General features: G+C 43.2%; 2 protein-coding genes across 3 annotated transcripts in view; one reads left to right on the top strand and one right to left on the bottom strand.

Annotated features, from left to right (window-relative positions):
- The window catches only part of LOC122917773 (centromere protein P), a 237,441-nt gene that overhangs the window by 41,011 nt on the left and 168,739 nt on the right, over positions 1 to 27,691 (bottom strand). The gene's annotated exons all lie outside the window — the stretch shown is intronic.
- Positions 5,890 to 27,691, top strand: part of ECM2 (extracellular matrix protein 2) — a 33,125-nt gene continuing 11,323 nt past the window's right edge. Inside the window, exons 1-5 of one of the 2 annotated variants that reach the window (XM_044266032.1) lie at positions 5,890 to 6,056; positions 20,413 to 20,728; positions 22,193 to 22,381; positions 24,438 to 24,980; positions 26,902 to 27,017. In XM_044266032.1, coding sequence (XP_044121967.1) covers positions 20,437 to 20,728; positions 22,193 to 22,381; positions 24,438 to 24,980; positions 26,902 to 27,017 — 1,140 coding nt within the window. In that variant the 5' untranslated portion in view covers positions 5,890 to 6,056; positions 20,413 to 20,436. Of the gene's footprint in view, positions 6,057 to 20,412; positions 20,729 to 22,192; positions 22,382 to 24,380; positions 24,981 to 26,901; positions 27,018 to 27,691 lie in introns of both variants that reach the window. The other variant, XM_044266031.1, reaches the window with a different exon arrangement.

Raw genomic sequence — 27,691 nt, 5'->3', positions numbered from 1 at the left:
TTGCATGATGTTTATTTTTCTGTTTTTTTGTTTGTTTGTTTGTGTCTTATCCTCAAATCAACCTGCATTTCTTGAATAAGCCCAACGTAGTCATGGTGTATTATCCTATGTATATATTGCCAGATTTGGTTTGTTAATATTTTAGTTTTGTGAATCCATGTTCACTAGTGAGATTGATTGATAATTTTCCTTTCTTGTAATATCTTTGTCTGGCTACCGTATGGTTATGCTAGCCTTAAAACATTGATAAAATTTGTTAACAAATAACATAAGTCTGTGGTATTCTTTGTCGGGAGGTGTGAAATTACAAATTTGACTCCCTCAATACTTATAGACAATTCAGATTTTCTATGGCTGTTTCTGACAGTTCATTAAATAGTATTTTCTAGGAAATGGGGCACCTGGCTGGCTCAGTGGGTTAAGCCTCTGCCTTTGGCTCAGGTCATGATTCCAGGGTCCTGGGATCTAGCCCCGCATTAGGCTCTTTGCTCAGCGGGGAGCCTTCTTCCCTCTCTCTCTCTGCCTGCCTCTCTGCCTACTTGTGATCTCTCTCTCTCTCTCTGTGTTAAATAAATAAATAAAATCACAATTATTTTAAAAAATAGTATTTTCTAGGAATTATCCTATCATCTAACTTTGCTGGCATAAAGTTGTTGATAATATACTCTTACTGTTCTTTTGCCTCCTCTCAGAATCTACAGGGTCGCTGTTTTTAAGTCCTCACACTGGTGACCTGCACTCTCCTTCTTTGTTCCTTCATCAACCTTGCTGCTGATTTTATTAGGTCTGTTTTTAAAAAAAACCCAAAGGGACGCTTGGGTGGCTCAGTTGGTTGAGCAACTGCCTTTGGCTTGGGTCGTGATCCTGGAGTCCCAGGACAGGGTCCTGCATTGGACTCCCTGCTGAGTGGGGAGTCTACTTCTCCCTCTGACCTCTCCCTCTCATGGTCTCTCTCACTCTCTTTCTCAACTGATTAAATAAAATCTTAAATAAATAAATAACCAACCAACCAACCCACCCACCCACCCCTAGGATGCCTAGGTGGCTCAGTCCATAAAGTATCTGCCTTCAGCTCAGGTCATGATCCCACAGTCCTGGGATCAAGTCCTCCATCAGGCTCCCTGTTTAGTGGAGAGCCTGCTTCTCCCCCTGCTTGTGCTCTCTCTCACTCTCTCTCTGACAAATATATAAAATCTTTTTTAAAAATTTAACCTCCCCCAAACACAGCTGTGGCACTGTGGATGTTGTCTGCTATGTAACTGTTTTCTATTTCGTTGACAGTTTTGCTCCTTGACATTTCTGGCAGACTCCCTGAGGGCAGGAAGCTACCCAGGGGCTCCATTTTTTTTTTTTTTTAAAGATTTTATTTTATTTATTTGACAGAAAGAGACAGTAAGAGAGGGAACACAAACAGCAGGAGAGGGAGGGGGAGAAGCAGACTCCTGGCAGAGCAGGGAGCCTGATGTGGGGCTTGATCCCAGGACCGTGGGATCATGATCTGAGCCAAAGGCAGAGGCTTAGCTGAGTCCCCCAGGTGCCCTCCAAATTTTTTTTTTTTTAAACCACACTGGTGATTTAAAATTTTTATAATTATCAGGCTTTTTCAGTCTTTGGTGGTAAGGTTGGTAGAACCCAAACTGCCAGTATTTAATACAGAAAACTGATTTTTAAGTGTGTACTTTATTTTATTTTTTTTTTTTAATTTTTTTTTTTTTCTATTTTATTTATTTGAGAGAGAGAGACAGTGAGAGAGAGCATGAGCGAGGAGAAGGTCAGAGAGCGAAGCAGACTCCTCATGGAGCTGGGAGCCTGATGTGGGACTCGATCCCCGGACTCCAGGATCACGCCCTGAGCCAGAGGCAGTCGTCCAACCAACTGCGCCACCCAGGCGTCCCTTAAGTGTGTACTTTAAAAATTTATGCTATTTGTATGCATTTGTATTACTGATTCCAGAATATAAAAATAATTTAAACAATAAAGTGGCAGTGAACTGGGCATCCTGTCGATTTATGGCAGTAGTACATATCATAGAATCATTTTAGAGACACGCACCACAACTCACGAGTGGGGCGACAGTCTGTATCACGGCACATTCACACACTGGCACTCCACTCACATGTGAATATTCCTTAGAGAGGGGATGTCAGGAACAGCAAATGAAGCCTGTCACACTTTGGTATGAATTAGTTGGAGACATCCGTGGTACAAAAAGGCAGACAAGAGACCCCAGGACGTAAGACCCATTTCTGAAAGGGACCTCTGTAAAATTTCCAAAATTTAGCTTTATTGAGATGCTAAGCTACCAAGTTGTCATATGGAAAACAACCACACCCTTCCAAGAAAAACTAACTCATTGGTACTCGACAGCACAGGAGTAAAAATACTGAAAAGGAGTCGTCACTCTGACATGTGTTCTGGAGGCTGAACCCGTGCTGGCTGCCCCTGTGCCTGGGCGCACAGGGACCTGCTCACATCCTGCGCCGGACCCACACCACACTGCAAAGCCACAGTCAGAGCCAAGTCTCAGGACACAGTTATGGCTGCAATAACAAAGGGGTGGAGACTCCAACACCAGCATTTTCCATGTACTATGTGGTTAAAATAGTTTCTGCAGAAGGATTCATGTAACAGTCCATTAAGCCACAAAATGTTAGAGCAGGAACCTCAGAAGCCAGAGTCCTGGTCTCTGTAGCACAGTTAGTTTCGGCGTCATGGGAAAGCTGTTTCTACTCTATAATGCTGCTTTAAGTCACCTCTTTTTCTGATTGCTTACATTCTTTTAGAAAGTCATTCTTTTCTGACCTGGTTATAAGCTCAAAATGTTATCAAAACACAGATTAAACAGTAAAGTCCCTGCATAATTCCATCACTCAGAAATAAACATTATTAAGAGTCTGATATTTATTCCTTATTAATTCCTTCCTGTTTGTCCTCAAGAAGGTGCTACACCCTACACATTAGTAGAAGGTAAGTTAACATAGCACACGTACTGTTCTGACTTCCTTTTTTTCCTCTTGGGATATTGGGGACAATTTGCAAGCCCGAATAATAACTACAACTGTCTTTCTACAGAGTTTCATGGCAGCCCTGTTCCTGCTCTTTGATGTTACAGTGCTGCCGAGTGCCTTCCTCTAGGCACAGATGTGCACAGATGTCTACCCTGGATCCCTAGAAGTCAAATGCTGGCGCAGCAAACAGCTATTGTTAAGCTGTGCTCAAAGAATTAAAGGCTTTTGTTTGTCCCAAACACACTGTGTCCAACACTACACTCATCAACATTTTTTCCTTCCCCAAACAGTGTATGTATTTCAAACGAGGCCACTTTTTAAAAGAGAAATTCCAGATTTACAGCAAAATAGAGAGGGAAGCACGGAGGTTTTCCGTATATTCCCCAGCCACCCTTCATGCATAAGCTCTGCTTTTACCAACATCTGGCACTGGAGTGGTGTGTTTGTTACTGTGGATAAACTATACTGACACATAATAATCACCCAAACCCTTTGGTCACATTAGAGTTTATACTTGGTAGTATATATCCTATGGTTTAGGACAAATGTGCAATGACACGGATCCACTATTAGGGTATCACGCAGGGTAGCTGCCCTGCCTTAACCATCCTCTGTGCTCTGCCGAGTCACCCCTCCTCCGCTCTGATCTCTGGCAACCACGGACCTTTCACTCTTCTCCACAGCTGTGCCTTTACCAGAATGTAATACAGTCAGAACCATAAAGCGTGTACCTTTTCAAACTGACTTCTTTCACTAGTAATGTGCGTTGAAGTTTCCTTTCCTCTATGTCTTTTCGTGGCTTGATAGCGTATGTCCTTTAAGCATTGAGTAGTCTTCCCTTGTGTGGATGGGCTGCAGTTTACTTACCCATCACCTGCTTGAACAGCATCTCGGTTGCTGCCAAGTTTTGGCAGGTGTGAGAATAAAGCTGCTGTAAATATTCGTGTGCAGGAATTCGTGTGGACCTAAGTTTTCAACTTATTTGGGCAAATATCAAGGAGCACGGCCGCTGGATCACATGGTAAGAGTATGCTTAGTTTTTGAAGAAACCATCACCCTGTCTTCCAAAGTGGCTGCACCATTTTGCATTCCCACCAGCCAAGAATGAGAGGTCCTGTCGTCCACACCCTTGCTCGCGTGTGGTGGTGCTGTCCGTGTTTTGGGTTTTTGCCATTCTACTGAGTGTGTAGTGGTAACACACTGTTGTTTAATCTCCAAAGCCCTTTTCTTTCCTTACAGTCTAAGTATTTTTGGAGGGGGAGGTAAGGGTCCTATCTCTAATGTCAGAGTTGTCCCAAATGTTTGGTAATCCTGAGCTATCTGCTTAGTACTATAGAGTATAGGATTAAAATACTGACCAAAGGCTTTGAATATGTGGTGGGGATGGTCAACCTTATTCTTATACCTGGTTTTATTAGTAGTGAGTTTGGATTCTGAGCATGCGGGGAAGTTCCTTGTTCCACCAGCCACCCAGGCCAACTGGATGAGAATGCAAGTTCAATTCGGGGGCAGATGCCTGTACTTAGAACAAATGCTGGAGATCCCAGGAAGGCTGGGGTCATCTGACCTGCTAGTCTTTTTCTTTTTTCTTAAGATTTTATTTATTTGAGAGAGAGAGAACGAGTGGGTGAGGGGCAGAGAGAGAGGAAGAAGCACACACCCTTCGAGTATGGAGTCCAACGTGGGACTCGATCCCAGGACCCTACAATCATGACCCGAGAGGAAGGCAGATGCTTAACCAACTGAGCCACCCAGGCACCCCCCTGACCTGCTACTCCTAAGTGCAGTCTCTAACAAACCTCACTGTTACCAGCATTTATAATTTCTAAACCTGGAACACCCACAAGCTAACCTCTCCCACATGTCTTTGGACTGCGATGTTGTCTGTCAGAGTCTACATGTCTTTAATCATTAAAAAATTTCTCAAAATTTCTCTCTTCTAATAGTACTAATCATTTTTCAGTAAAGTGTTACCAAAAAACCCAAAACAATAACCCCCAACAAATATAGTTTCTGTCATTTTAGGACTTTGGGTGGCCCATGTGCTTAGTCGATCATCTTGATTTGGTCTACCAGGTCATGTTAAGATTCTGGAACAACAAAAATGTGTCTCCTGTCAGAAAATTTGGACACCTGAAGTAGAATAATAAGAATTTTTAAAATAGTCATTATATAATTACCTACTCTATGACAGGCATTTTACATACGTTATTCATTTTATTTGCACAAAAATTTGAAAGGAAAGTATTGTCATCCAAGTTGTACAGAAGAATAAAGTTTAATCAGAAATAACAGTAACTCATGCAAGGTCCCCATAAGCAGAGGTAACTCTGCTCTCTGACTTGCTCATTTGTAGATCAAAACAAAACAAAACAAAATAACAAAAAACTGAGGCCAAAGTAGACAAAAAATTCGCCAGAGTAATCATCATCAGGAGGCTCTAAGTTCCTACACACATTTTCTTGTTATTGCTTCAAGGTTCGAAGTTACATAATTTCAGTGACATTAATATGTAACAGCTCTTTGCTTTGTTAACACTGCCTGCAGACTGCCGGAGCAGGGGGAGAAATAAGCCAGTTAACCCCACTAAAGGCATCCCAGGAATGCACAGTCCTCAACATGGCAACAAGGGCGTCTCTGTAATCTGGTAGAGCTCAAGGGGGACCTGATCGAGTGGTGTGAACTTTAAGATCTTTTTTGATGCAAACAGTCTATGGAAACGACACATTTCTTAATCAGCCTCTTCTTCTGAGCTTCCAGCTCCCGCCTTCCTAATGCCTTCGCCTGCCTTTGCTTTCTGCTTCTCCTGTGATTTAGAAAAAATATTTCCCTTGGTAACCATCTTCCCTGGTTACTCTCTTGGCTGTTCTGCACAAAGATCTGAAAGGCATTTATCCCCAAGGGAAGCAGTTATTTCAGATTTTACTAAGAAGTCAGTTAACATTTCTCAACAATCCTCTTTGTTTTAAAGAAAGCTCTGGTTTTGTTTCATTTTCAGCTGGAGACTTAAATGACACCAAGCAAAACCTACTTAGTTTAGAATTTCAGGTAAAAAAGTTTTAAATTTTAAGTTTCTACTAAAGCATGTGGAATGGTTTTAATATTTGGGTGTTTTATGTTGCAAATGTGTTTAACACTTGAGGAAATTACCTCTTACTAATAGATTTTAAAAGTGTAAATTGTGCATTATGCTGTTTACTTGTTTTTTTCAGGATGAATACTTCCCAAGTATTTTGAACTTTTACGGAATTAGGATTAAATATATTCTTATATGTTTAAATAGAATTACATGTTCAATAGAAGTATAAGTTGGTTTGAAAATTACATTCTCTATTTTTAAAACCTAAAAGAACATGAAGTATTAATTAAAATTGTTTTTCATTTTTAAGCCTGTTAAGTTAAAAGGGACAATAGACGTTCATGGCTTTGTGCAGAAGTTTAAAATTCTCAATTTAATGTTTTAAAAACTTACTTAAGACAGTTGATGAAAAACTTTAAAGGGAGAAAAACAGTAGTTAACCAAGACTTACAGATGGTATTTAATGTTGGGACAAAACAGGAAGTGCTAGAAAGAAAAATTTACTTGATCAAAATAATATCTACTGGGATTAGAGTACCATAAATTTTACCTCTAGAAACACATTTACTCAATTGCAGAGTTGCTTATTAAAGTAAATATTAAATGTAATGCAAAGTTCTATACATCACTGAAAATAGCAAAGGCCTAGGCATCAAATTATGAAGTTAGTATTGAGAGGCCATTTCGTTAAAAATTATTTAGACATTTAGATTCTGACTTTGTTAAAATTAAGATAGCTCTGTAATTTTATTTTTGACGTGTATATTTAGGTTTCTGCTTAAGTAAAGGCGAGCCAGTTTTGGCGGGGATGGGGTGGGATGCGGGGGGTATAGGGAAAGCCTAAGGGACTTAGGCTGACACCCTCCAGGGTGTCACTGGGGGAAGGCGAGCCCAGACAAGGCCCTGGGACCATGGCCGTCTGAGACCTCATCCAGGGCCAGGCCCCCATCCAGGGCTGGGCTCCTCATAACTCTCACCCATTTCAGGATGGGGAGTCTGCAAAGATGGCCGTCAACGCAAGACAATTTCCGTGAACTCGCTGCACGCCAGGTGCAGCTGCAACGCTCTCCATCAGAGCCCACGTCCCCCCCACTTGGCACATGCTGCTCCCCTCCGGCTGGCAGCCCAGCTTCTCACACTGCTCCCCCTGCTGCCATTGCGGCTCCTTGCCAACCCATCTGCTGGCTCTCTGAATCGACTTTTATAATGTCAACTGCCTGTCGGCTGAGGGATTTGCTCCTCTCACACCCTTTGCCTGTTAGTTCTACTAAAACTGAAGTAGTTTATTACTAAAACTGAGGTAAATTTGTAGTTTCATCTCAATGATCCCCCAGCAGGGGTTTTGAAGAGACAGTAATTAATGGGCATCTATACTGAACAAAAGCTTGCCCTAGGGGGTTCGAAGGCACGGACAATGCCTCAGAGGCTGCAGTCCATGGAGCTGAAGTGAGCAGGTGATGCGTCAGAGTTTGGTGCAAGTGTAACCACCCAGGGAGGGGGACGCTGGCGGCAAAGTTAAAAAGATCTAGTGACATTCAAGAGAACACACCAAGCTGAAGGCCCGCCCTCTCCTCTCACCACACCCTAAAAGGAACTGGAAGATCTCTTAAAACAAAGGGAATGCACAGCTGCACTAGGAGATAAGGAGGGGAGGGGTTCCTGGCCATCTAGACCCTGGGACCAGCACCTCCGAGACCAGGAGGCGACTGAAAAAGACACTAAGTGAGGGAGCACTCGTGTGGAAAATCAAGTCCTCGTTAGGTTAAAAGATCCCAAGGATAAATTTAAAAAAAATGAAAACAAAACAAAATGAAAACAAGCCTGTGCTTTATAGTAAAACTTCTGACTATTAGAGAGGAGTTGAAAATACGAAAACAACTTCCGCACAAAGAGGGAAAAAAGACTTCTTACAAAGAGATGAGAATCACATTTAAGACTTCTCATCAGTAACACCAGTAAATGGACAACAGCTAAGGTTTTGGAGGAAAACAATTTTGAGATCGTTATTCTATTTCCAACTAAACAAAATTCTAAACAATTTTGATATCATTATTCTATTTCCAACAGTTATATTTTCTGATGTTAAGATTTCAAAAATTTTAAAACCCAAAACATTCCTTTGGAGAGAGAGGATATATTTCAGCAGGAAATAAAAGTAATCCGAGGGAACTCCTGGTTCTGATAATACAAACAAAGTACTCCAGAGCAGCAGATGCTGAGAATAGATTAGAGGAAAAGAGCAAGACTAATATTTGGGATAGAATTGAAACCAAATAGGTTTGAACAGCTTTTTTCTGAAGGCATCTGGAAGGAGTATCCAGAAGAGGCAGCGGAGAATTTCTTTGTAGTTTTAAAACAGCCTCAGGAGGCAAGAGAGAAATAAAACTCTAGGCACTGGGATGCCTGGATGGCTCAGTGGGTTGAGCATCCAACTCTTGACTTCAGCTTAGGTCCTGATCTCAGGGCTGTTGGATCGAGCCCCACGTCAGGCTCTGCGCTCAGCTGGGAGTCTGTTTGAGATTCTCTCTCTCCTTCTACTCTTCTCCAACCCCCTCCCCTGCAGGCTCTCTCTCTGTCAAATAAATAAATGAAATCTTTTAAAAACAAACAAAATGAAACAAAACAAAACAAAAAACCATCTAGGAACAGGGCCATGCCCGTAGCAGCGTGAAGGGAAGGTGATGTGGCAAAGTCCTCCTCTGGTTTAGGACTCAGTGTAATTAGTAATTAGGGACAGTGAGGCTCAGCTTCAGATCACTGTCTATAACGGGTAGTGCCTAACCTCAGGACCGAAGCAGATGTAAATCCTTCTGGGATAAAGAATATATCACCCTAGGCTTCAAAGTATTTTCCTAATTTTCATTATACAACATCTGGTGCTCAGTCAAAAGCCATGAAGCATTTGAAGAAACAGAACAACAAGGCTACCACCCCAGGGAAATAACAGAAAACAGAAATAGGGTCCAGAAAATGGCAGTCTTCAGATATAAAGTTAAAGAGAAATGGGATTAAGTGTTCAAAAAGTACAAGACTGAAAATTTCAGTAGAGAATTAGAAACAATGAGAGGAACTCACTGAAAACTCAAAAACTAAAACCCATAATAACAGAATCAAGAGAGTCAATGGACAGATTTGTTGTTGAAGAGATAATGAACTGGGACAGAGGTTGAAAAAATGACCAGCATAATTCATGGAGTGACAGGAGTGAAGATGACAAGAGAGTGCAGACACAGTAAAAAGGCCATCACCCCTGCAGGTGTGGCTTTGGACAGAAACAGGACAGAAGTGGGAAAGTATTAGGTGGAAATATGGGCCCAGCATGCTTCTGCTGCACAACTCTGCTTAGGTGGAAATATAAGAGCTGACAAATCTCCAAATTTAATGGACATGAGGCCATAGATTGAAGAAATGCTTAAGTCCCAAAGAGGATAAAAACAAGAAAATCCTACCTCTGTATAATAGAGCAAAACATCTGGAAACCAAAGACAAAGAAAATATCTCCAAAGCAGCCAAAAAAAAAGTTACTTTTAAAGGAGAAATAATCAGGTTGGCAGGTGCCTATTCAATCAAAACTAAGGAAACAAGAAGATATTGGAATGAAATCTTCAAAATGATGAAACAAAAAACTTGTCAACCTACAATTCCATGTCTAGCAAATACATTCTTTCAGAAAGACACAATACATAAATCTTTTCAGATACATACGAAAAAAGAACTGGCCACCAGTAGTCCTGCATTAAAGCAAATACTAAAAAGTATTCTTCAATCAGAAAGAACATAACCCTGACAGGAGACTGACACTGCGGCCGAATGAGCAGACATGAAAGGATAAATGATTAAGTGATTTGAAAGCACTGGTTCTCAGCTGGGGCAGGATGATTCTCTTCATCCCCCATCTGGTAATGTGTGAAGGCATTTTTGCTTGTCATCATCAAAGGGAAGGTGCTGGTTCCGTCTAAGGAGTAGAGGCCAGGGATCCTACTAAATAGACAAAGACCAGCCCTCCACAAAAAAAGAACTATTTAACGCAAATGTTAATAGTCCTAAGGTTGAGAGAGCCTGACCTAAATGAAAATCAACATTATTGTCTTCTGAAGACTTAACATATACAAAGAATTAATATGATGGACAAAGCACCTGTGCTGGGATCAGGCGACTGGAGGTGAAGCTGTCCCTTGCATTGTCCAGGAAGAGGGAAAGGTACTAATTTATATTAAAACTTGATAAGTTGAGATGTAATAAGTAATAAATAGTATAAATTATAATAGTAAAAAGTGTAAATTAGTAACAGAACAATGAAAACTCACTAATCAATTTTAAAAAACAAGTAAGAATTTTTAAAAAAGGGAAAAACAAACCACAGAACAGGCAGGACAAATAGAAAGCAAATTGTCAGAAAATAGATTTAAACCTAAACATGTCAAGTATTACATTAAATATAAATAGACTAAATGTTTCAGTTAAAAGACAAAGACTGTCAGATTGCATTAAAAAACCTCCATATGCTAATGTAAAGTATATTAAAATAGAAGATTATAGTAAGATGACAGTAAAATGATGCAAAAATTATATCAAGCAGATGTATACCAAAAGAAAGCATCCATATTACCAAAGTAGATCTTATGACAAAAGCACAACTAGAGATATAAAAGTACTTAATGATAACAGCACTAGAACGATATTACAATTCTAGATTTGAATATACCTATAAGGTAGCCTTGAAATATATTAATATACATTACCAAATGACTTATAAATATTAAACAATATCCCAAAATAAACCCAAGGGATAATATAGTTCAAAAACAAAGGAGACTCTATTATTATATTATTTTTAAACTGAGAATTAAGGGACACCTGGATGGCTCAGTAAGTTAAGGCCTCTGCCTTCAGCTCAGGTCCATGACCTCAAGGTCCTGGGATGGAGCCCCACATCAGGCTCTCTGCTCAGTGGGGAGCCTGCTTCCCCTCCCTCTCTCTCTGCCTACTTGTGATCTCTGTCTATCAAAAAACAAAACAACAAAAAAACAAAACAAAACAAAACCCCTGAAAATTAAAATGAAGAACACAAAAATATATGCATAAGAGTACTTAGAGAAGAACTAGCAAAGAATTTAAATATTCATCACCAAATTGTTAAATAACTTATGGAATGAAAACAGAGTGGACAAATGGGATGGATTAATTTATACTGACATATATGTCCACAATTTGTTAATGAGTGAAAGGAAAATAGGTAGTAGTATAAGATATAGTGAACAATTCTATTTGTTTCAATATATATGTTCACATATGTATAGAGGGGTCACGAAATTTAACTAGAGGGTGGAAAACTAGGGCCTGTAGGCCATATTCTGTTTTTTCAAACAAAGTACCACCGGAACATAGTTATGTGCATCTTTTTACTTACTACCACTGGGAGCTACTTTGGGCTGTAACAGCAAAGTGAGTAGTTTCAACAGAGACTGTTAGACCTCAAAGCCTAAAATATTTACCTTTTGAACCTTGAAGAAAAAGTGTGCCTATCCGTGCACCAAACTATGAGTTATGGTTAAGGCAACTTACTTTTTCTGCCTTATAAACCTATGCATCATTTTGAGTTTTTAAAACATATATACTACTTTTACAAATTTAAACACCTTAAGAACCACTGATAAAAAAGATTAGAAAACTCTGGAGAGAGAAGGCATGTGTGAACATGGCTTCTACCTTTATTTTTTAATGTAGTTTTATTTTTTTTTAAGTTTATTTATTTAAGTAATCTCTGCCCCAACATGGGGTTTGAACTCATGACCCTGAGATCAAGAGTCGTATATTCTTCTGAATTAACTTAGCCAGGTGCCCCCACTAGCTGTATCTTTAAATCTCTTCTGGGCTTTCTTCTGGACAATGAACAAGAGCCCACCCTAAGGAAGACCTTGCTGATGGACCTTCCTGAGCATCAAAGATAAAGTCTACCAGTACCGGGAAGGAGGAGACTTGAAGGGCTCACTCCAAGTCTGAGAGGTTCACAGTGGAGCACCATTATAAATGACCAAGGTTGCTAAGAAACAAAGCTTCACTTGAGCACAACAGAATACAATCTGGAAGCAGGATCATCCTTCAAGGAACACTCAGTTCTGGCCACAGGAGCATATGAGACTTGGAAACAGAGCAAAAGAAAACAGCATCTAAGAGTTAAGAGAAAACCTTGGGAAAGAGACCAGTGTATAGAAATGGTTTGTTCAAAAGTTATCACTAAAAGACCCCACCTAGCTATAATTCATTAGATTTTGCCATAAGCAGTATGTGACTTTGTTACTAAAAACCTCTGTACCTGTTCTTCTAAACCAGGGATTCTCTTGGTGTGCCTGGGTGGCTCAGTCAGTTGAGCAGCCGATCCTTGATTTCAGCTCAGGTCATGATCTCAGGGTTGTGAGATCGAGGCCCACATAGGCTCTGCACTCAGTGTGGAAACTGCTTCTCCTTCTCCCTCTGCTCCTCCCCACAGCTCTCTGTCTTGCTCTGTATTCTCTCTCTCGCTCTCAATTAAAATCTTTTTTTAAAATTAATTAATTTATTTATTTGACAGGCAGAGATCACAAGGAGGCAGAGAGGCAGGCAGAGAGGGAGAAGCAGGCTCCCTGCTGAGCAGACAACCCGATGCGGGACTCGATCCCAGGACCCCGAGATCATGACCCAAGCCAAAGGCAGCAGCTTAACCCACTGAGCCACCCAGGTGCCCTCAAATAAAATCTTTAAATAAATAAATAAATAAACCAGGGCTTTTCTATCTAGACAGTTCTGACATGGTGGGCCTGCCAGTCCCTTGTCTCGGTGGGCAGTCCTGCGCTCTTTAAGATATCCAGCAGCACCGAGGACCCCCCCACACATGGGGAGTCGGGAGCACCCCTCCCAGTGGTGACTGGTGAGAAGTCCAGACACCACTAAGTCCCTGGGGGGAAAAACTGTCCCTGGCTGAGAAGCATGGCTTTCAGGGGTGGGCTGGCAAACTTGGCCTGCGAAGTATTTAGCTTTTGCCGCCGTATGTTAGCATCTGCTGAAACCACCCAACCACGCCTTCTAGGGGAAAAGTCACCAAAAGTAGTACACAGACAAATGAGCGCGGCTGCTCCACGCAAACGTATGAGTACTGAAGTTTTAAGTTCATATGATCTGTCATGAATTCTTTTTTTAAATCTTAAAACCATTTTAAAGCATAAAAGCCCTTTAGCCTGTAGGGTGTATTTCAAAATAAGCAGCAAGTGACTCCATTTGGCCTCCAGCCTCCAATTTCCTGACCACTGATCTAAGCTGTCAACCCCAGAGCCTGCTCCCTGAGGTCCCCCGTGAGAGGACTCTACCTCTGAGGAAGGTGCGAGACCATACAACACTGCTAAGAGTTTCACACCAGTGAGGTTCTGTTCATGATGTGACTTAGATGTGTGGTTCTAAACAGCCACCGTCTTACCCTGACCCAACCCAAATACAGTGGTGAGGACAGTTGAAAATTAACGAGTTCTTATTTAGTGTACCTGTAAAACCATAACCATAATTCAGGAAAATGAATACACCCATCATCCCCCAAAGCTCCCCCATGACCCTTGATAATCTACACATGCCAGAATTCCCAAATCCCGTCCCTGCCTTGAGGCAACCACAGATACTTCTGACAAAAGACATACAAGATTGTGTCCCTGAAAACTATGAAGTATTGCTGAGGAATGAAAAAAGAACTACGTAGGAGATGTGTGGGTATAGGTCAGATGACTCAGGGTTAAATTCTCAGCTCTGTGAAGTTAATCTATAGATTTGTCACAAAGCTGGTCAAAATTCCAGCAGGCTTTTTTTTTTTTTTTTTAATGGTGATTCTAAAATTTCTATGGAAATGTAAAGAGCCTGGAATAGCCAAAGCAACTTTGGGAGAGAGAGGAACAAGTCTGGAGGACCAGCACTACCGATGTCAACACTTACTAAAAAGGTGGGGGAGTAAGGACAGTGTGATGCTGGTGTTGAGACAGACGAGTTATCAGTGGGACAGAACAGAGGCTTCAGAAGGAGACCAAACCCGCACGGGCAGCTGGTTTTCAGCAGTGGTACCGGAGCGATCGAATGTGGGAAGGGTGATCTTTTCAGCACATGGAACCGGAATAAGTGTGCAGTCATGGACAACAAAGAAAATCAATCGTAGATAACTCTAAGAGCAGAAAATGTAAAACTTGTAGAAGAAAAAAAAGGAAAGGGGCGCCTGGGTGGCTCAGTGGGTTAAAGCCTCTGCCTTCGGCTCGGGTCGTGATCCCAGGGTCCTGGGATCAAGCCCCACATCGGGCTCTCTGCTCGGCGGGAAGCCTGCTTCCCCTCACCCTCTTCTCTCTCTGCCTGCATCTCTGTCTCCTTGTGATCTCTACCTGGGTGGCTCAGTGGGCTAAACCGCTGCCTTCGGCTCGGGTCATGATCCAAGGGTCCTGGGATCGGGTCCCGCATTGGGCTCCTTGCTCAGCGGGGAGCCTGCTTCTCTCTCTGCCTCTGCCTGCCTCTCTGCCTGCTTGTGTGTACTCGCTTGCTCTCTCTCTCTCTGGCAAATAAATAAAAAGTCTTTAAAAAAAAAAAAAAGGAAAAAATTCTGGTGACCTTGGAATGAACAAAGACTACTTAAGTATAGCAATAGAAATAATTTTTTTTTTCAACTGGACTTCATCAAAATTGAAAGCTTTTTCTCTTCAGAAGATACTGTTAACAAGAGAAAAATGCCACATACTGGGAAAAATGTCTGTGGAGTAATATAGTCAAGAAAGGACTTGTATCAAGAATGAAGAGGTCTTAAATTCAATCATGAAAAGAAAACACAGTTTTTAGCAGCCCAAAGTTTTGAACACACATCACCTAAGATGATACAGAAATGGCAAATAAGCAGAGAGAGGAGTTCAAAATCATGAGTCATTAGGGAAACGCGGAAGAAAACGTCCATGAGCTAGCAGTACACACCAACTGGCGTGGCTGAAATTAGAAAGATGGGCCATGGCAAGTGCTGACAAGTGTGGGAGTGACTAGAGTTCTCGGACAATGTTGTTGGTAGTGCAAAACCACACGAACACTTCTGGAAAGTGGTCTGGCAGTTTCTGCAGAAGCTCAGTGTCCACCTACCATTTACCCAGCCATTCTGTTGCTGGTCACCCAAGAGAAATGAAAACGCATGTCCGCACACAGACGCGTGTGTGTGTTTGCGGCAGCTTGCCTTGTGCTAGACAAAAAACCGGGAGTCGTCCAAATGTCTAGCAGCATGTTAGTGGATAAACCGATTGTGATATATCCGGACAGTGGAACACCACACGGCAATAACAGTGGGTAAATCTCAAAATAATTATGTTGAATAAAGAAGTCTTATGTGAAAGGATAGAGACATGATTCCATTTGTAGAAAATGCAAACTCCTGCTGGAATTTTGACCAGCTTTGTGACAAATCTATAGGTTAACTTTACAAAACTGAGAATTTAAACCTGAGTCATCTGACCTATACCCACTGTACATATCCCCTACGTAGTTCTTTTTCCATTCACCTCAGCAATACTTCATAGTTTTCAGGGACATAATCTTGTGCCTCTTTAGTCAGAAGTATCTTTAAATATTCCACTATTTTTATGCCTTTATAAGTGGTGTCGCATTTTTAACTCAACTTTCTTATTTTTTTTTTTAACTCAACTTTCTTATTGCTGTTAGTATATAGAAATCTTGATTTTTGTATATGGATTTTATATACATCAATTTCTATTCCAGTCTGGATGCATTTTGTTTCTTGGTCTTACATTACCATACTGACTAGAACAACCAATAAAATGTTGACTAGAAGTGGTGAGACCAGACATCCTTTCATTGTTCCCAAACTTAAGGGGAAAACATTATATTTCAAAATTAAGCACAGTGTTAGTGGTAAGTTATACATGACAATTATCAGGTTTAGGTTCACAGCAAGTTGCAACTGACAAAACTACATTGACACGTCACTATCACCAAGTCCGTAATTCACACTACGGTTCACTCTTGGTGGTATATACTCTATGGATTTGGACATGTGAAATGATAGGGATCCATCATTACAGGATTAAGCACAGTATTCTCACTGCCCTAAAAATCCCCTGAGCCTTATCTACTCACTACACTCACCCCACCAGCACCACCCAGGACCATCCCTGGCAGCAACTGATCTTTTTACTGTCTCCACAGTGTTGCCTTTTCCAGAATGTGACAGAGTTGGAATATTAGAGTATTAGCCTTTTCAGACTGGCTTCTTTCATTTAGTGATGAGCATTTATTTCTTCCATGTCTTTTCATGGCCTAGTAGCCCAATTCTTTTTAGTGCTGAGTAGTATTCCCTTGCGTGGACAGACCATCGCTTATCCATCCACCTACTGAACATCTTGGTTGCTTCCAAGTTTGCTGTAAACATCAGTGTGCAGGACTTTGTGTGTTTTCAACTCCCTTGGGTAAATATTAAGGAGCATGATCGCTGGGTTACACGGTAACAGTGTGTTTGGTTTCTAAGAAACTGCCATGCTATCTTCCAAAGCGGCTGTGGGCCAGTCTGCATTCCCTCCAGCCATGAATGTGAGCTCCTGCTGCTCCACATCCTTCTTGGCATCTGGTGTTTGTTGTCAGTGTTTTTGATTTTGGCCATTCTAAGAGATGTGTAGTGGTATCTCATTATTCCTGTTTTTGGCTTTTTTACAGAGAGACAGAGAGAGTGCAAGCAGGAGGGACAGGCAGATGGAGAGAGAGAGAATCTCAAGCAGACTCTATCTCAGCATGGAGCATGACATGGGGCTTGATCTCATGACCTCAGCTGAAATCACGAGTCGGCTGCCCAACCGACTGAGCCACTCAGGCATCCCATCTCAGTGTTTTAACCTACAGTCTATTTCTAAAATCAGTACCTGAGACAGGAGAGCAGAAATTGGAGATGATGACTGTAGGTTTATTCTAGCAGTTCCATTTGTTCCTTTATGCTGTTTGGAAGCTGTATTAGTCAGTGTATAAAGGTTTGAGATTATTTTGTCTTCGTGAAGAGCAGACCCCTGCACCATTACACAGCGGCTCTCTTCATGCTTGGCGATATGCTTCTCTATCTTATCTATTTCATCTTATGTTAATATAGACACTCCGCTTTTCTTTTGTTTAGTGTTACCATGATACAAAATTTCCCATCCTTTTAATTTTAACCCATTTGCATCTTTATATTTACCATGAGTTTCTCACAGGCAGCAAATAGTTGGGTTGTGCTTTTAAAAATATCTAATCTGGGGGTGCCTGGGTGGCTCAGTTGGCTAAGCACCTGCCTTCAGCTCAGGTCATGATCCCTGCTCGCTGGGAAGTCTGCTTCTCCCTCATCCTGTCTGCCACTCCCCCTGCTTGTGCTCTCTGTTAAATAAGTAAATAAATTTAAAAAATCTAACCTGGCAATCTCTGCTTTTTCACTGTGGCATTTAACCAATTTATACTTAATGAGATTTATATACATATGTTTTGGATTATTTTTATTATTCCATTTGATCTCTTTTATTGCCTTATTTGCTGTAACTTCTTTTGGCTTAGTGGTTATCTGAGGGCTTCAGGCATGCATCTTCAACTGACTACATCTGGTCTTCGAGTGACGCTATTCCACTTCATAGCAAAGAACCTTACAACAGTATGTGCACACATTTTCTCCTTCCTCCCTTATGCTTCTCTTCTCATACATTTTAATTCTACTTGTTACACACCCCACAGTACACTGCTAGTATATGAACACAATCTTTATGGACTCCTTCTGCACCTCTGTGTCCCTGCTAAGTTTTCACCAGACTCCCAACCGCCTGCTGGGTGCTCTGGAACATGGTCACACGATGGCACATGGTTTGCTCCTTCAGAGATGCTTGCTGTTCAGTTTTGTTAAAAAGGACCAGAGCAGCCATTAGTCTGGGGAAGGGAGGGCTGTTTCCCTTGCTGTGCCAGGGCCCTTTGGAACACTCTGCCTGATGCCCTGTGAAGTGCAGGTTTCCCCATCTGATTGGCAGGCACCCGGACTCTGGCCAGCCTTTTATAAGCTCAGGGACTTTCCCTTTCGTCCTTTCCAGTAGTTCTTCCTGCAGTGTCAAGAAGTTCACTCACACAGACATGCTAATAATCAGGACTCAGCTGAAGACCTGAGGTTTCTGGAAGGCTTCTCCAGGGCAGCTCTCCTCTATGTTCTGCAAACTCTCACCTCCCTGGAATCCCAAGGGATTTTCAACTCAGGGAACCAGGGCTCTGGCAGGATCCCCTCCCTGAGTTGCAGCATGGAAAAGAACCGCCTCAGGCTGTGTGTGAGACCAGTCTTAGGGCTTACGTGGGACCCACGCCCAAACCCCTGCCCAGGGAATCAATGTCCTGTGCTACTTCATGCCTAAGGTTTGAAAAATGCAGCTTCATGTTTTTGTCCTAATTTTAAGTTAGATCAGGTGGGGTCTCCTGTTACTCCATTTTGGCTAGGAGCAGAAGTCAGATTCGAGTTTTGTCACGAAACTGCTATGATGGCTGACAGGTTCTCTATGAAGTGACCATGAACTAACTTCCAGCTTCTCCAGGTGTCTCTGCTTCTCGGAGCCACGCTGGCCACTAACTGTGTAACTGGAAGGAATGCCAGCCACACAGGGACGGCAACCCCACAAAGAGTGCTCACCTCTGGTGATGCACATATGGAAGAATGTAAAACACAGGTCTGTGACATCTGTACTTAGGCAAAGACCTATGGTGGCAACCCTGTGCTTGCTACAGCCATGGTATGTTTGTGCTGACAGAAGTCACAGTATTTGGCTAGACTGCACCGATCACCTCCAGTTCCTACACATTGAGGCGGTAGGCACTGTGGCACCAGGAGGGCCTCGTCTCAGCCCCCAGTACATGGTTTTCCATTCAGATGCCCTTTGGGGCTCCTACAACCAGCCCACAGATTTTGAAGCAGACTTGTAATATATCAGCGTCTGAGGTCAGTAGAGCACTTTATTTGATGCAGGAAGAAAGGTTGAACCCAAAGCTTACAGGGTCTCTCGTCTATTTCCCAAGATCCCAGCAAGATTGCCAGGTTCAGGGTCTATGGCCATGTTTTTGGCCCTTTGACCTTTCAAAATCCCTCCTTTGTAGCTTGGAATTTTAATCTCTGTACATAGCATCACCTTAAACCTTTACCATTCCTGCTAGGGTGATGCTTTCTGAAATCTATCAGTTTTGTTCTGACTGACAGAGGTGACCAAGGCTGGTAGGAGGAGTGGGGTAAATCTCCTCACCAAGCAAGCTGCCACTTTTGCCCATGATCCTGGGTCTTTGGCCTCCCTGAGGTTTCAGATTCTCCTCCACACACCCTGGCTCCATCTTGGGTACTGACAGCAAGGAACCTGGGTGAAGATCAGAGGAGAGATGCCCAGCAGGGGCGAAGGGGGAGACACAGGTTCTCAGCTTAGGGGACAATGAATGCCACACAGACCTTCCTCACAGGACTAACCACTGGCCAAAGTGTGTGGCTAGGTAAATCCCTCAACCAAGTCCTACAATCAATCACCCGGTGGAGGGTTTTTCTTTACTTTCTGTGCTACCTGACTTTGTAGCGCCTGGACCAACATGTCTGACCACAATGCCACAACCACATGTAGTCCATCACCAGGAATATGAGTATTCATTCCTCCAATACCTTTTTCACTTTTACAACATGCAGGGTCCTGCACTCTTGGGGCCAGCTAGTTAAGAGTTACTCTTACGTCTTTGCAACCGATGTGAGTTTGCTGTTATTTTTATCAGGTGCAGCTTTGCCCCCTCCTCCCAACAAGGACAGTTATAAAGCCAGAGGATAGAAGAACCAAATAGCAGAGCACAGGACAGGGAGGATGACCTGGCACAAAGGTAGAGCGACCCCGGGGAACCTGAGGACACAGCACACTGGTTTAAAGAGGGCTCAGCAAACCACGGCTCGGAGGCCGAGTCCAGCGAACTGTCTCAGCACACCCATTTGTGCACCATGGTCTACCTCATGCTATAGGGGTCAAGTGGAGTAGCCATGACAGTGTGTGAGCTGTAAAGCCTAGAACAGAATATTTAGTATCCAGTTTTTCATAGAAAAAGTTGGCTCGTGCCTGTTCCAGAGGTAAAGATATTCAAAGTTCTTTGATCCTGATAGAAGAATTCTACATTCTGACTTGATAGGAACACAGCATGTGGCCCACAGATTATGTGCGCCATTTCCCCACGATGCTGCTGAGGCATAGCAGCAACAACACACTGATTTTCACAAAGGTAAAAATTAGGCACCACTAAATCCAAAATCCTGTTTCCCTCTCATTCTAGAAATTGGATGGTGAAAAAGCAAGTATGAAATTTGCAGGTTTGCTTTGCTTCCTTCTGCTTATCATTTTTCAAACTGATTGTGGACAAAATGAAGAAACGCCCAGGAAGCAGCGGAGGAAGGCGTATTACAGGAGACTGAGGAAAAGCTCCTCGCCCACCCACAGGTCTGGTGGGCAGCTGGGGATCCAGCAGGCCATGGTCACACCAGCAGCAACAGTGCCTGTGCTGACCTTGGATTACAGCACAGAGGAGAAGTCTGACTCTGACTCCTTTCCAAGTTTTCTTGGAGTAGAATCAAGTTATAATGTGTTGCCAGGTAAGAAACCAGTGAGAGAGGGGGAGAGAAAAAGAACCTCCAGGAAGAGAATTTTCCAAAAACATTTTTTCAAGTTATCATATATATTAATATATCATATTTAAAGTTATATTTTCAAGTTTATATATATTAAGTATATTTTTTCAAGTTACTATAATATTCAATATTCTATTATATCTCTTGGTTTAGTCCACAAGTTTTGAAATAATTTAAAATTTCCTTTACAGAATGTAATTATAATACGAAACTACTGGAAAACAAAAAAATAATTAGCTATCCCACAACTATATTTATAAAACCATAGTTGCTATTTTGGTTTATTAATTTCTAGTCTGTTTCCTATGCCATGTATTTCAAATAACTGGATTCATAATATAGAAAATTTACATATAAAGTTATAATCTTTTTCATTTATAATGACGGATCATCTGGGATATAGAAAAATTACTCAGATGATTCCTTGAACACATGGCTATTAACTATTTTCAACCAAATTCTTTTCAAACAAAAGTGGCAGTAAGCCACTGAATTTAGTTTATGTAGAGAAACTACTGGGTAGGGCTGGGTGGTGAGGGGAGGGAGGTAAGGGAGGGAGCGAATGTGAGAGCCCATCTCAGGGTGGAACGTGGGGATAGTGGCTCATCAAACAAAGGACAGACATCACAAATGACACTAGGTCAGATGGAGAGCTTGTCCTCTGACATTCCAATCCAAGTAGGCTGTGTGATGGCCGCCTTGGTGGACACACTGATCCATATGTCTGTGACCCTGTACGTAGAGAAATGGAAATACTTCGGAAACACTTCACAAGTATGGCACTGATGACGTGTGAGCTTGTGTTCAATAACACAGGAACTCTAAAGAAAGGGTCAGCTGCCACGTCTGGCACTTCCCCATCTGCACACGGGTAAGGGTGAGACATGGGCTCATCATTGCTGCCCTTCCTGCTCTCTGTCCTCTGGTATCCGACGGACCCACACTGCTGTGTCTCTTCTGAATTTAGATATGGCCTATCATCTGCTTTGCTTAATGTAATGAGACACTTCTAGGGCTTGTGGGGGATTAGCAACCTCTGTCCCTCTGGTTTGGTCTTCAGGGTAGGCTGCCTGGAGATGCAGAAGCCCACTGATTATCTCTGAGACTGTCAGGAGCACAGCCCCTGTGTGCCCGTGTTGGACACGTGGCACAGAGAAGCCATCACTGAGACTTGGGGTTCGTTGTTCTACAACGACAGAGAGAGTACTGGAGGTGTGGCTCAGAGTCACGTTACCAGGAGGCTGAGAGCAGAGCATGCGGAAGCTGCTCTGGGGTCACATCTCTGGGGTCTATGTACCCCGCGTGTGAATGCACACAGAATGCCACTCGAGTGTGACTCTGTCAATTCGGCTTCACGCTGCACTCACCGTCCTTCACGGGTGCTGGCGACCCCACAAGGAATTGACGGTGCTCCTGCTTCTCTTCTAGGAAGGCAGGGTCACTGTCTGGTCAATGGGATGACCATGTACAACCGAGCTGTGTGGTCTCCTGAGCCGTGCACTACCTGCCTCTGCTTGAATGGAAGAGTGCTTTGTGACGAAACTATGTGCCACCCTCCGACGTGCTCCCAAACAGTTACCCCCGAAGGAGAGTGCTGCCCAGTCTGCTCTGACGCTGGTATAATATCTCGCCAAAACGCAGTATATCACATGTGACTTAGTCTTCAACTTCCATTGCTTATTTTGTTACTAACTTAAGCTTTAAATTATGGTAAACTAGTCATCAAGGTACTTAAAATACTTGCACAGTGATGAGAAACATAGAAGTTATTCGGGAAAATGGATGGTAGGAGGCAGAAAAAAAAGATCTTGGCTTCATAGTTGCAGCTCTACCAGAATGAGTAAACTTGGACCAGACCACATTGTGCACTGACGCTCACTTTAGAGAATGAGTGGCAGGATCTGCAGAGCCAACAGTCCCCAAGTGTCATGCGAGGGAAGAGCTCTGCTTAGCTCCTTAGGCGGAGTAGCTCCCTTAAGGCAACTTAGTGTGGGCACAGTTAAGACCAGGAAGACAGACAAGGAACTTCTGATGAACAAAGGCAGAGGGAGTCTGCATCCAAAGAAGAAAGCCCAATGCCCCAGCCAACCTGCACTCATTACCACTCTGGGAATCTGGGGGAATGCAGGCGTGTAGCCCTGGAGCAGTGCCTGTGTCTTGGGAGCACTGCTTCCTGCGGGAAGGTCATGCCACGGGGCCTGCTGAATGGTCACCATCCCAGCTCTCACGGGGCTCATACCTGAGGGACAGCTGACTCTTGAGAGGGAGGCCTAGCCAGTGCCTTCTAAAGGATGCACATGTGGCAAATAATGTGATGGGAAGGAACAGAGACACTTTCTCTTGTCTACAATCAAGGAAGACTGTTTTCCATGCACACAGGATAGTTTCAGGGTGGGTGTCCAGAACAGCCTCCTACCAGGAAGAACTTTAGAATATTTAGGAATGTAAGCATTTTGGCTTAAACTACCCATTATTTTACTATGGTACTATGTCTTTAAAAAATGTTAGCAAATACAAAGGCAAGATTCAGAAATTATCAGACATTTTTCAAAGGACTTGGAATAAAATGTTGTGGTTTTTTTGGAAAAATAAACTTGGATATACAGGAAGGACTTTAAATGTTTCAATATGATAGCTTTAGCTTCCCTTCCCTAATTTTTTCCTATTTTCCTTTTGCATGTTCTGCCAGGGATGTGAAAAAATAACGCACTGACTTTATAATATATACTGGATTGAGATCTCAAGTAATTCCTTCAAACAGTACATTTTCTGAGTTCCTTTTCTGGGCGATTTAGGTATAGTATTCAATAAAAGCAGGGCAATGACTCAGGAAATCTGCCATCACTAGAGCTCACTTCTTCCAGAACTCTGGTCACTGTCGGGCCCTCCCTTCTTTCTGCTAAATACCCACACGGGTGAAGGCCCGCGGCTGGCCGTTCTGCTCCTATCATCATGGGATGATGGGAAGCACTGCCATGCATGCCTCTGATTTAAAACCGCATCATTGGAATCCAGGAAGCCCCCGTAAGTGTCAAGTAGTAAAAATTTAAGTAGAGAGTCTAGGAGGGAGAAAGGAGAACTTTCTATAATCCTGAATTTCAGAAGATGCTTTGGGGCCTATGGGGCTGACAGAAAATCAGACAAAAATAATTATAAATCTGCAAACAAAAGCCAGTTTCACTACCACAAGCAAAATATGTTTCACTTTTTTATGTTTGATGGTGCAGATTCTTACATTATCAATAGCCCCAAGTAACTGAACAGTATCTATTATAAAGGTCACACCTCATCATATTGCAACCTCACATAGGACTGCTTACCATCCTGCGTGATGTGGCAATATTATTCCCTCTTTATTACCGGGTAGCAAGATATTTTAGTAAAAACAAATATGAAGGCCACAGGAAAAAACAAAAATTGCTTAAAATAAATCTTGTAAGATAGAAATAAAAACTACTTTAAAAACCACTCGAGCAAAAATTCCAAAATGCATTCCACATTTAAATTGCACTCAAATACCTGGAGGGAATACTATTTACTAACCTCACCTCTACTGTGATTTTTCCTTTTACTAACATTACACCTCGCCCCTGCTGTGTCCTCCCTGCACGGCCAGCAACCTCCCGTGGTACAGCATTAAGTGATAGAAGTGAATTTTCTGGTGATTCTTCAGAACAAAGAGAACCTACCAACTTACCTCACAAGCAACTGCCACCTCGTCGGGTGGAAATGGACCAAGTGTTGCAAAAAGAGGAACTTCAGTTTGAGGAGGATGAAGAAGGAAGTAAAGAAGATGAAGATGGGGAGCAAAAGAAACAGATCCCTGGACCTGGAGAGCAGGGGAGACCTCTCAGTGAGGGGCGGAGCAGAGGAGAGGCAGAGGAGAGACCCCGAGCAGAGGGGAGGCGGGCCCATCCACAAAGACATCCAGCAAGGGAGGAGGAAGAGGAGGACGAGGAAGAGGAGGAGGGGGAAGAGGAGGAAGAGGAGGAGGAGGGAGAGGAAGAGGAGGGAGAGGAAGAGGAGCTTGACGGCACCCTTAGAGGAGACGTGTTCAGGGGGCCCTCCAGACCCCTGGTCCCCCCTCCTCCCAGAGGCAGGCCGCCTCTGCCCAGCGGGTGCTCCCTGTCCTACAGGACCATCAGCTGCATCAGCGCCGGCCTCACACAGGTACCACCGCTCACAGCACCAGAGATAACAAGCCTGGAGCTCTTTGGTAAGAGAAGTGGACGTCTGTTCTGTTTTGTGAAAGTAACTCTCCTTGCCCTGTGAAGGTCATACTTTAATTTCATAATATAAGTTGATCCCAAACAGACTAACTTCACAAGCTACAATCATATACATAAACTTTTTCGAAGAAATAGCATGGTTCGGCATAAAGCAAATTTCTCCAAACCAAGTCATGATTTCCCACTGACTTTTTCCCTAAAGTCAGCTTTACTGAGGTATAATTGACATGCAGTAAAACTTATTTTTAGTGTGTTCTCTGAGCTCTGACAGATGTGTACAGTTGCATAACCGGCCCACAGTCAGGATACAGAACCTTTCCGTCACCTCACCCTGTTCCCTCGTGCCCCTCCTTCTACCAGCCCTGGTCTCTGCTGAGGTGATGGGCCTTCAGGGTTTGGCTGTTCACGGTACGTTACCGAAGTGGGGTCCCACAGCATAGTCTTTTAGTTGGGCTTCTTTTGCTTACCACGATGCTGTGGAGGGCCATACGGGGCGCTGTGGTCACCAGGAGCTGACCCTCTCCTCACCACCGAGTGGGGCGTGCTCACGTGGATGGACCACAGGTGTCTCGTGAGCCCATCTGGGTCACTTCCACTTTGGGGTCACTATACATACAGTTCTAAAAATATCCATACACAGAGGTTTGTGTGGACCTAGTTTTCTGTTTTTGAAGGTGCATAGCCAGGAGTGGAAATGCTGAATGTCAGAGTAAACATGCGTTTAGCTCCATTGGAAAGTACCCTCCAGTTTCCAAAGGTGGCTGCGGCTTTTCTGCTGGACATGGTTCTGCATCCTGTCACTTGTCTTTCCCTCATTTTAGCCATTCTGGGGGTATGGAATGGTCCAGTCCTCCTCCTTGTGTTCTTATGGGGCTGCTGAAGGGGTTCTGAGTGGAGGAATGGCAGGACCAGGTGTGTGTGTGAGGACGGCTCGTGGGGACCCTGGGTGTACATCCATCTGGAAGACAAGACCCACACCCCGGGATGCCCAGAAGACACAGGGATGGGAGAATCTGAACGGGGTTTCAGATGGGTCTCAGGGGCAATCACAGAAATAAACTACCAGAGAAATAATAAATAAATGACCTTATAAATACACACTTGATTGACCAAGTCTGATGTCTTGGTTGAGGATGGCCAGTCTGTGCTAGGACACCACACTCAGATAACCCCCGAGGGAAATCGCTCATGCCTAGCAGCTCACAACCCAGCAATGTCCCCTCTGCCATAGCTGGTATGTCAGCGGTGCTCTGTCGTAAGAAAACCCACGAACAACGAATGACCCGTGCTCAGTCACACCATCGTGGTTTTGAGAAGGTCACCACATGGTTTCTCTAGTATTCACTGCTTCTGGTGAGCTTACGCTCTGGGTTTAAAATCATCAGCTACTGCACTTAACCCAATGTGAAAGCAAAATCCCATAAATTGAAAGCATATAAGAACTTGTACATATTGAAGCACACAATCATAACATCAGATCTGGAGGCCACCTGTGCTCCTGGTTTAGAGAAGGAAATTTCAGAAAGGTAAGGTATAGGACAGGATTTCTGGCTCAGGATCTAGGACATGTCCATGGGAAAATCAGTTTCTATTTAAGGTTCCAGACATAAAGCTCTGTTATAAAATGCATAATGCTAACAGAATTGTCCAGTGAACCCCACTCGAGCTGTTTTCACAGCAGATTCACCTAAAACAGGATGGCCACAAGCACAGCAAGCCCTTTGAGTGGAGGTTCTGGCCCCAGGCTGAGGTTCTCTGCACTTGCAGCTGCTTATACAGATGCTGTCAGCATACGAGCACTGCTTTCTCCTCTGGGGAGAGCTCCCTTGCTATCTATGTCCGTTCATGAACACACGTATGTGCCCATGTGTGCATGGGGGCCTAAACCACAGCTGCTGTGTTTTCTAGGCAATGCCATCACCAGTGTTCCCGACGGAGCCTTCAACGGACTGCCGAATTTGGAAAGGCTCGATCTGAGCAAAAACAACATCACCTCCGCAGGCATCGGCGCAAAAGCATTCAAGGTAAATACACAGTGTGGGTGAGGAGCCTTTGGACCAGTCTGTGCTGGCGGCAGGGCAGAGAGCGAAAGGAACATGGCTTCACTGTAGTAGCTTCCTCCTAAGTCAAGAAAGTTTCCTTTCTGACATTCCTAAACTCTTCAGGTCTTACCTTGATTCCAGTCTGTTGTTTTATGTGATTCTAGCTGGTTTTTCAAGGCTTTACCCTTAGAGCACCTACAACAGCGAAATGACAAAACCATTGTTTTGAACTTATGGAGCAGTTTCTCCTCAAGCAGCTGAAAACATGTTGAACTATGGTTTCTTAGTACATGAGGTATTTCCAGGAATAAAGGAGAGCTTATCTGGAAACTCTATTAACATTTTCAGGCCAGAAAGTGCTTCGTTATTTTATGCCAAGGGCAAGACCTAATGAACATGTGAGCAGGAGGGGTTCTGGAAACACAAGCAGACGCAGATGAAAATTAGCACAGGGAATGGTGGGGGAAAGGTGAGGGAGAGAGAGGCAACAAACAGCATGGAATAAGCCTCTGCAAGACTTGGGTGTGACTAAAGTATTTTCTAAAAAGCAGAAAAGAGAGGATCAAGGAGTTTCAGAGAAGCCAACACACAAGCAAAAAAGGAGGGGATCTGCATGTGTAAACAAATACACTCGTGTGCCCTTTTAAGAAGCCCGG

Source organism: Neovison vison, chromosome 9, assembly GCF_020171115.1.
Source record: "Neovison vison isolate M4711 chromosome 9, ASM_NN_V1, whole genome shotgun sequence".
In the NCBI taxonomy this organism is placed as follows: Eukaryota; Metazoa; Chordata; class Mammalia; order Carnivora; family Mustelidae; genus Neogale; species Neogale vison.
The sequence above is the reverse complement of the archived record's forward strand: the minus strand, read 5'-3'. Positions and strand labels throughout refer to the sequence as shown.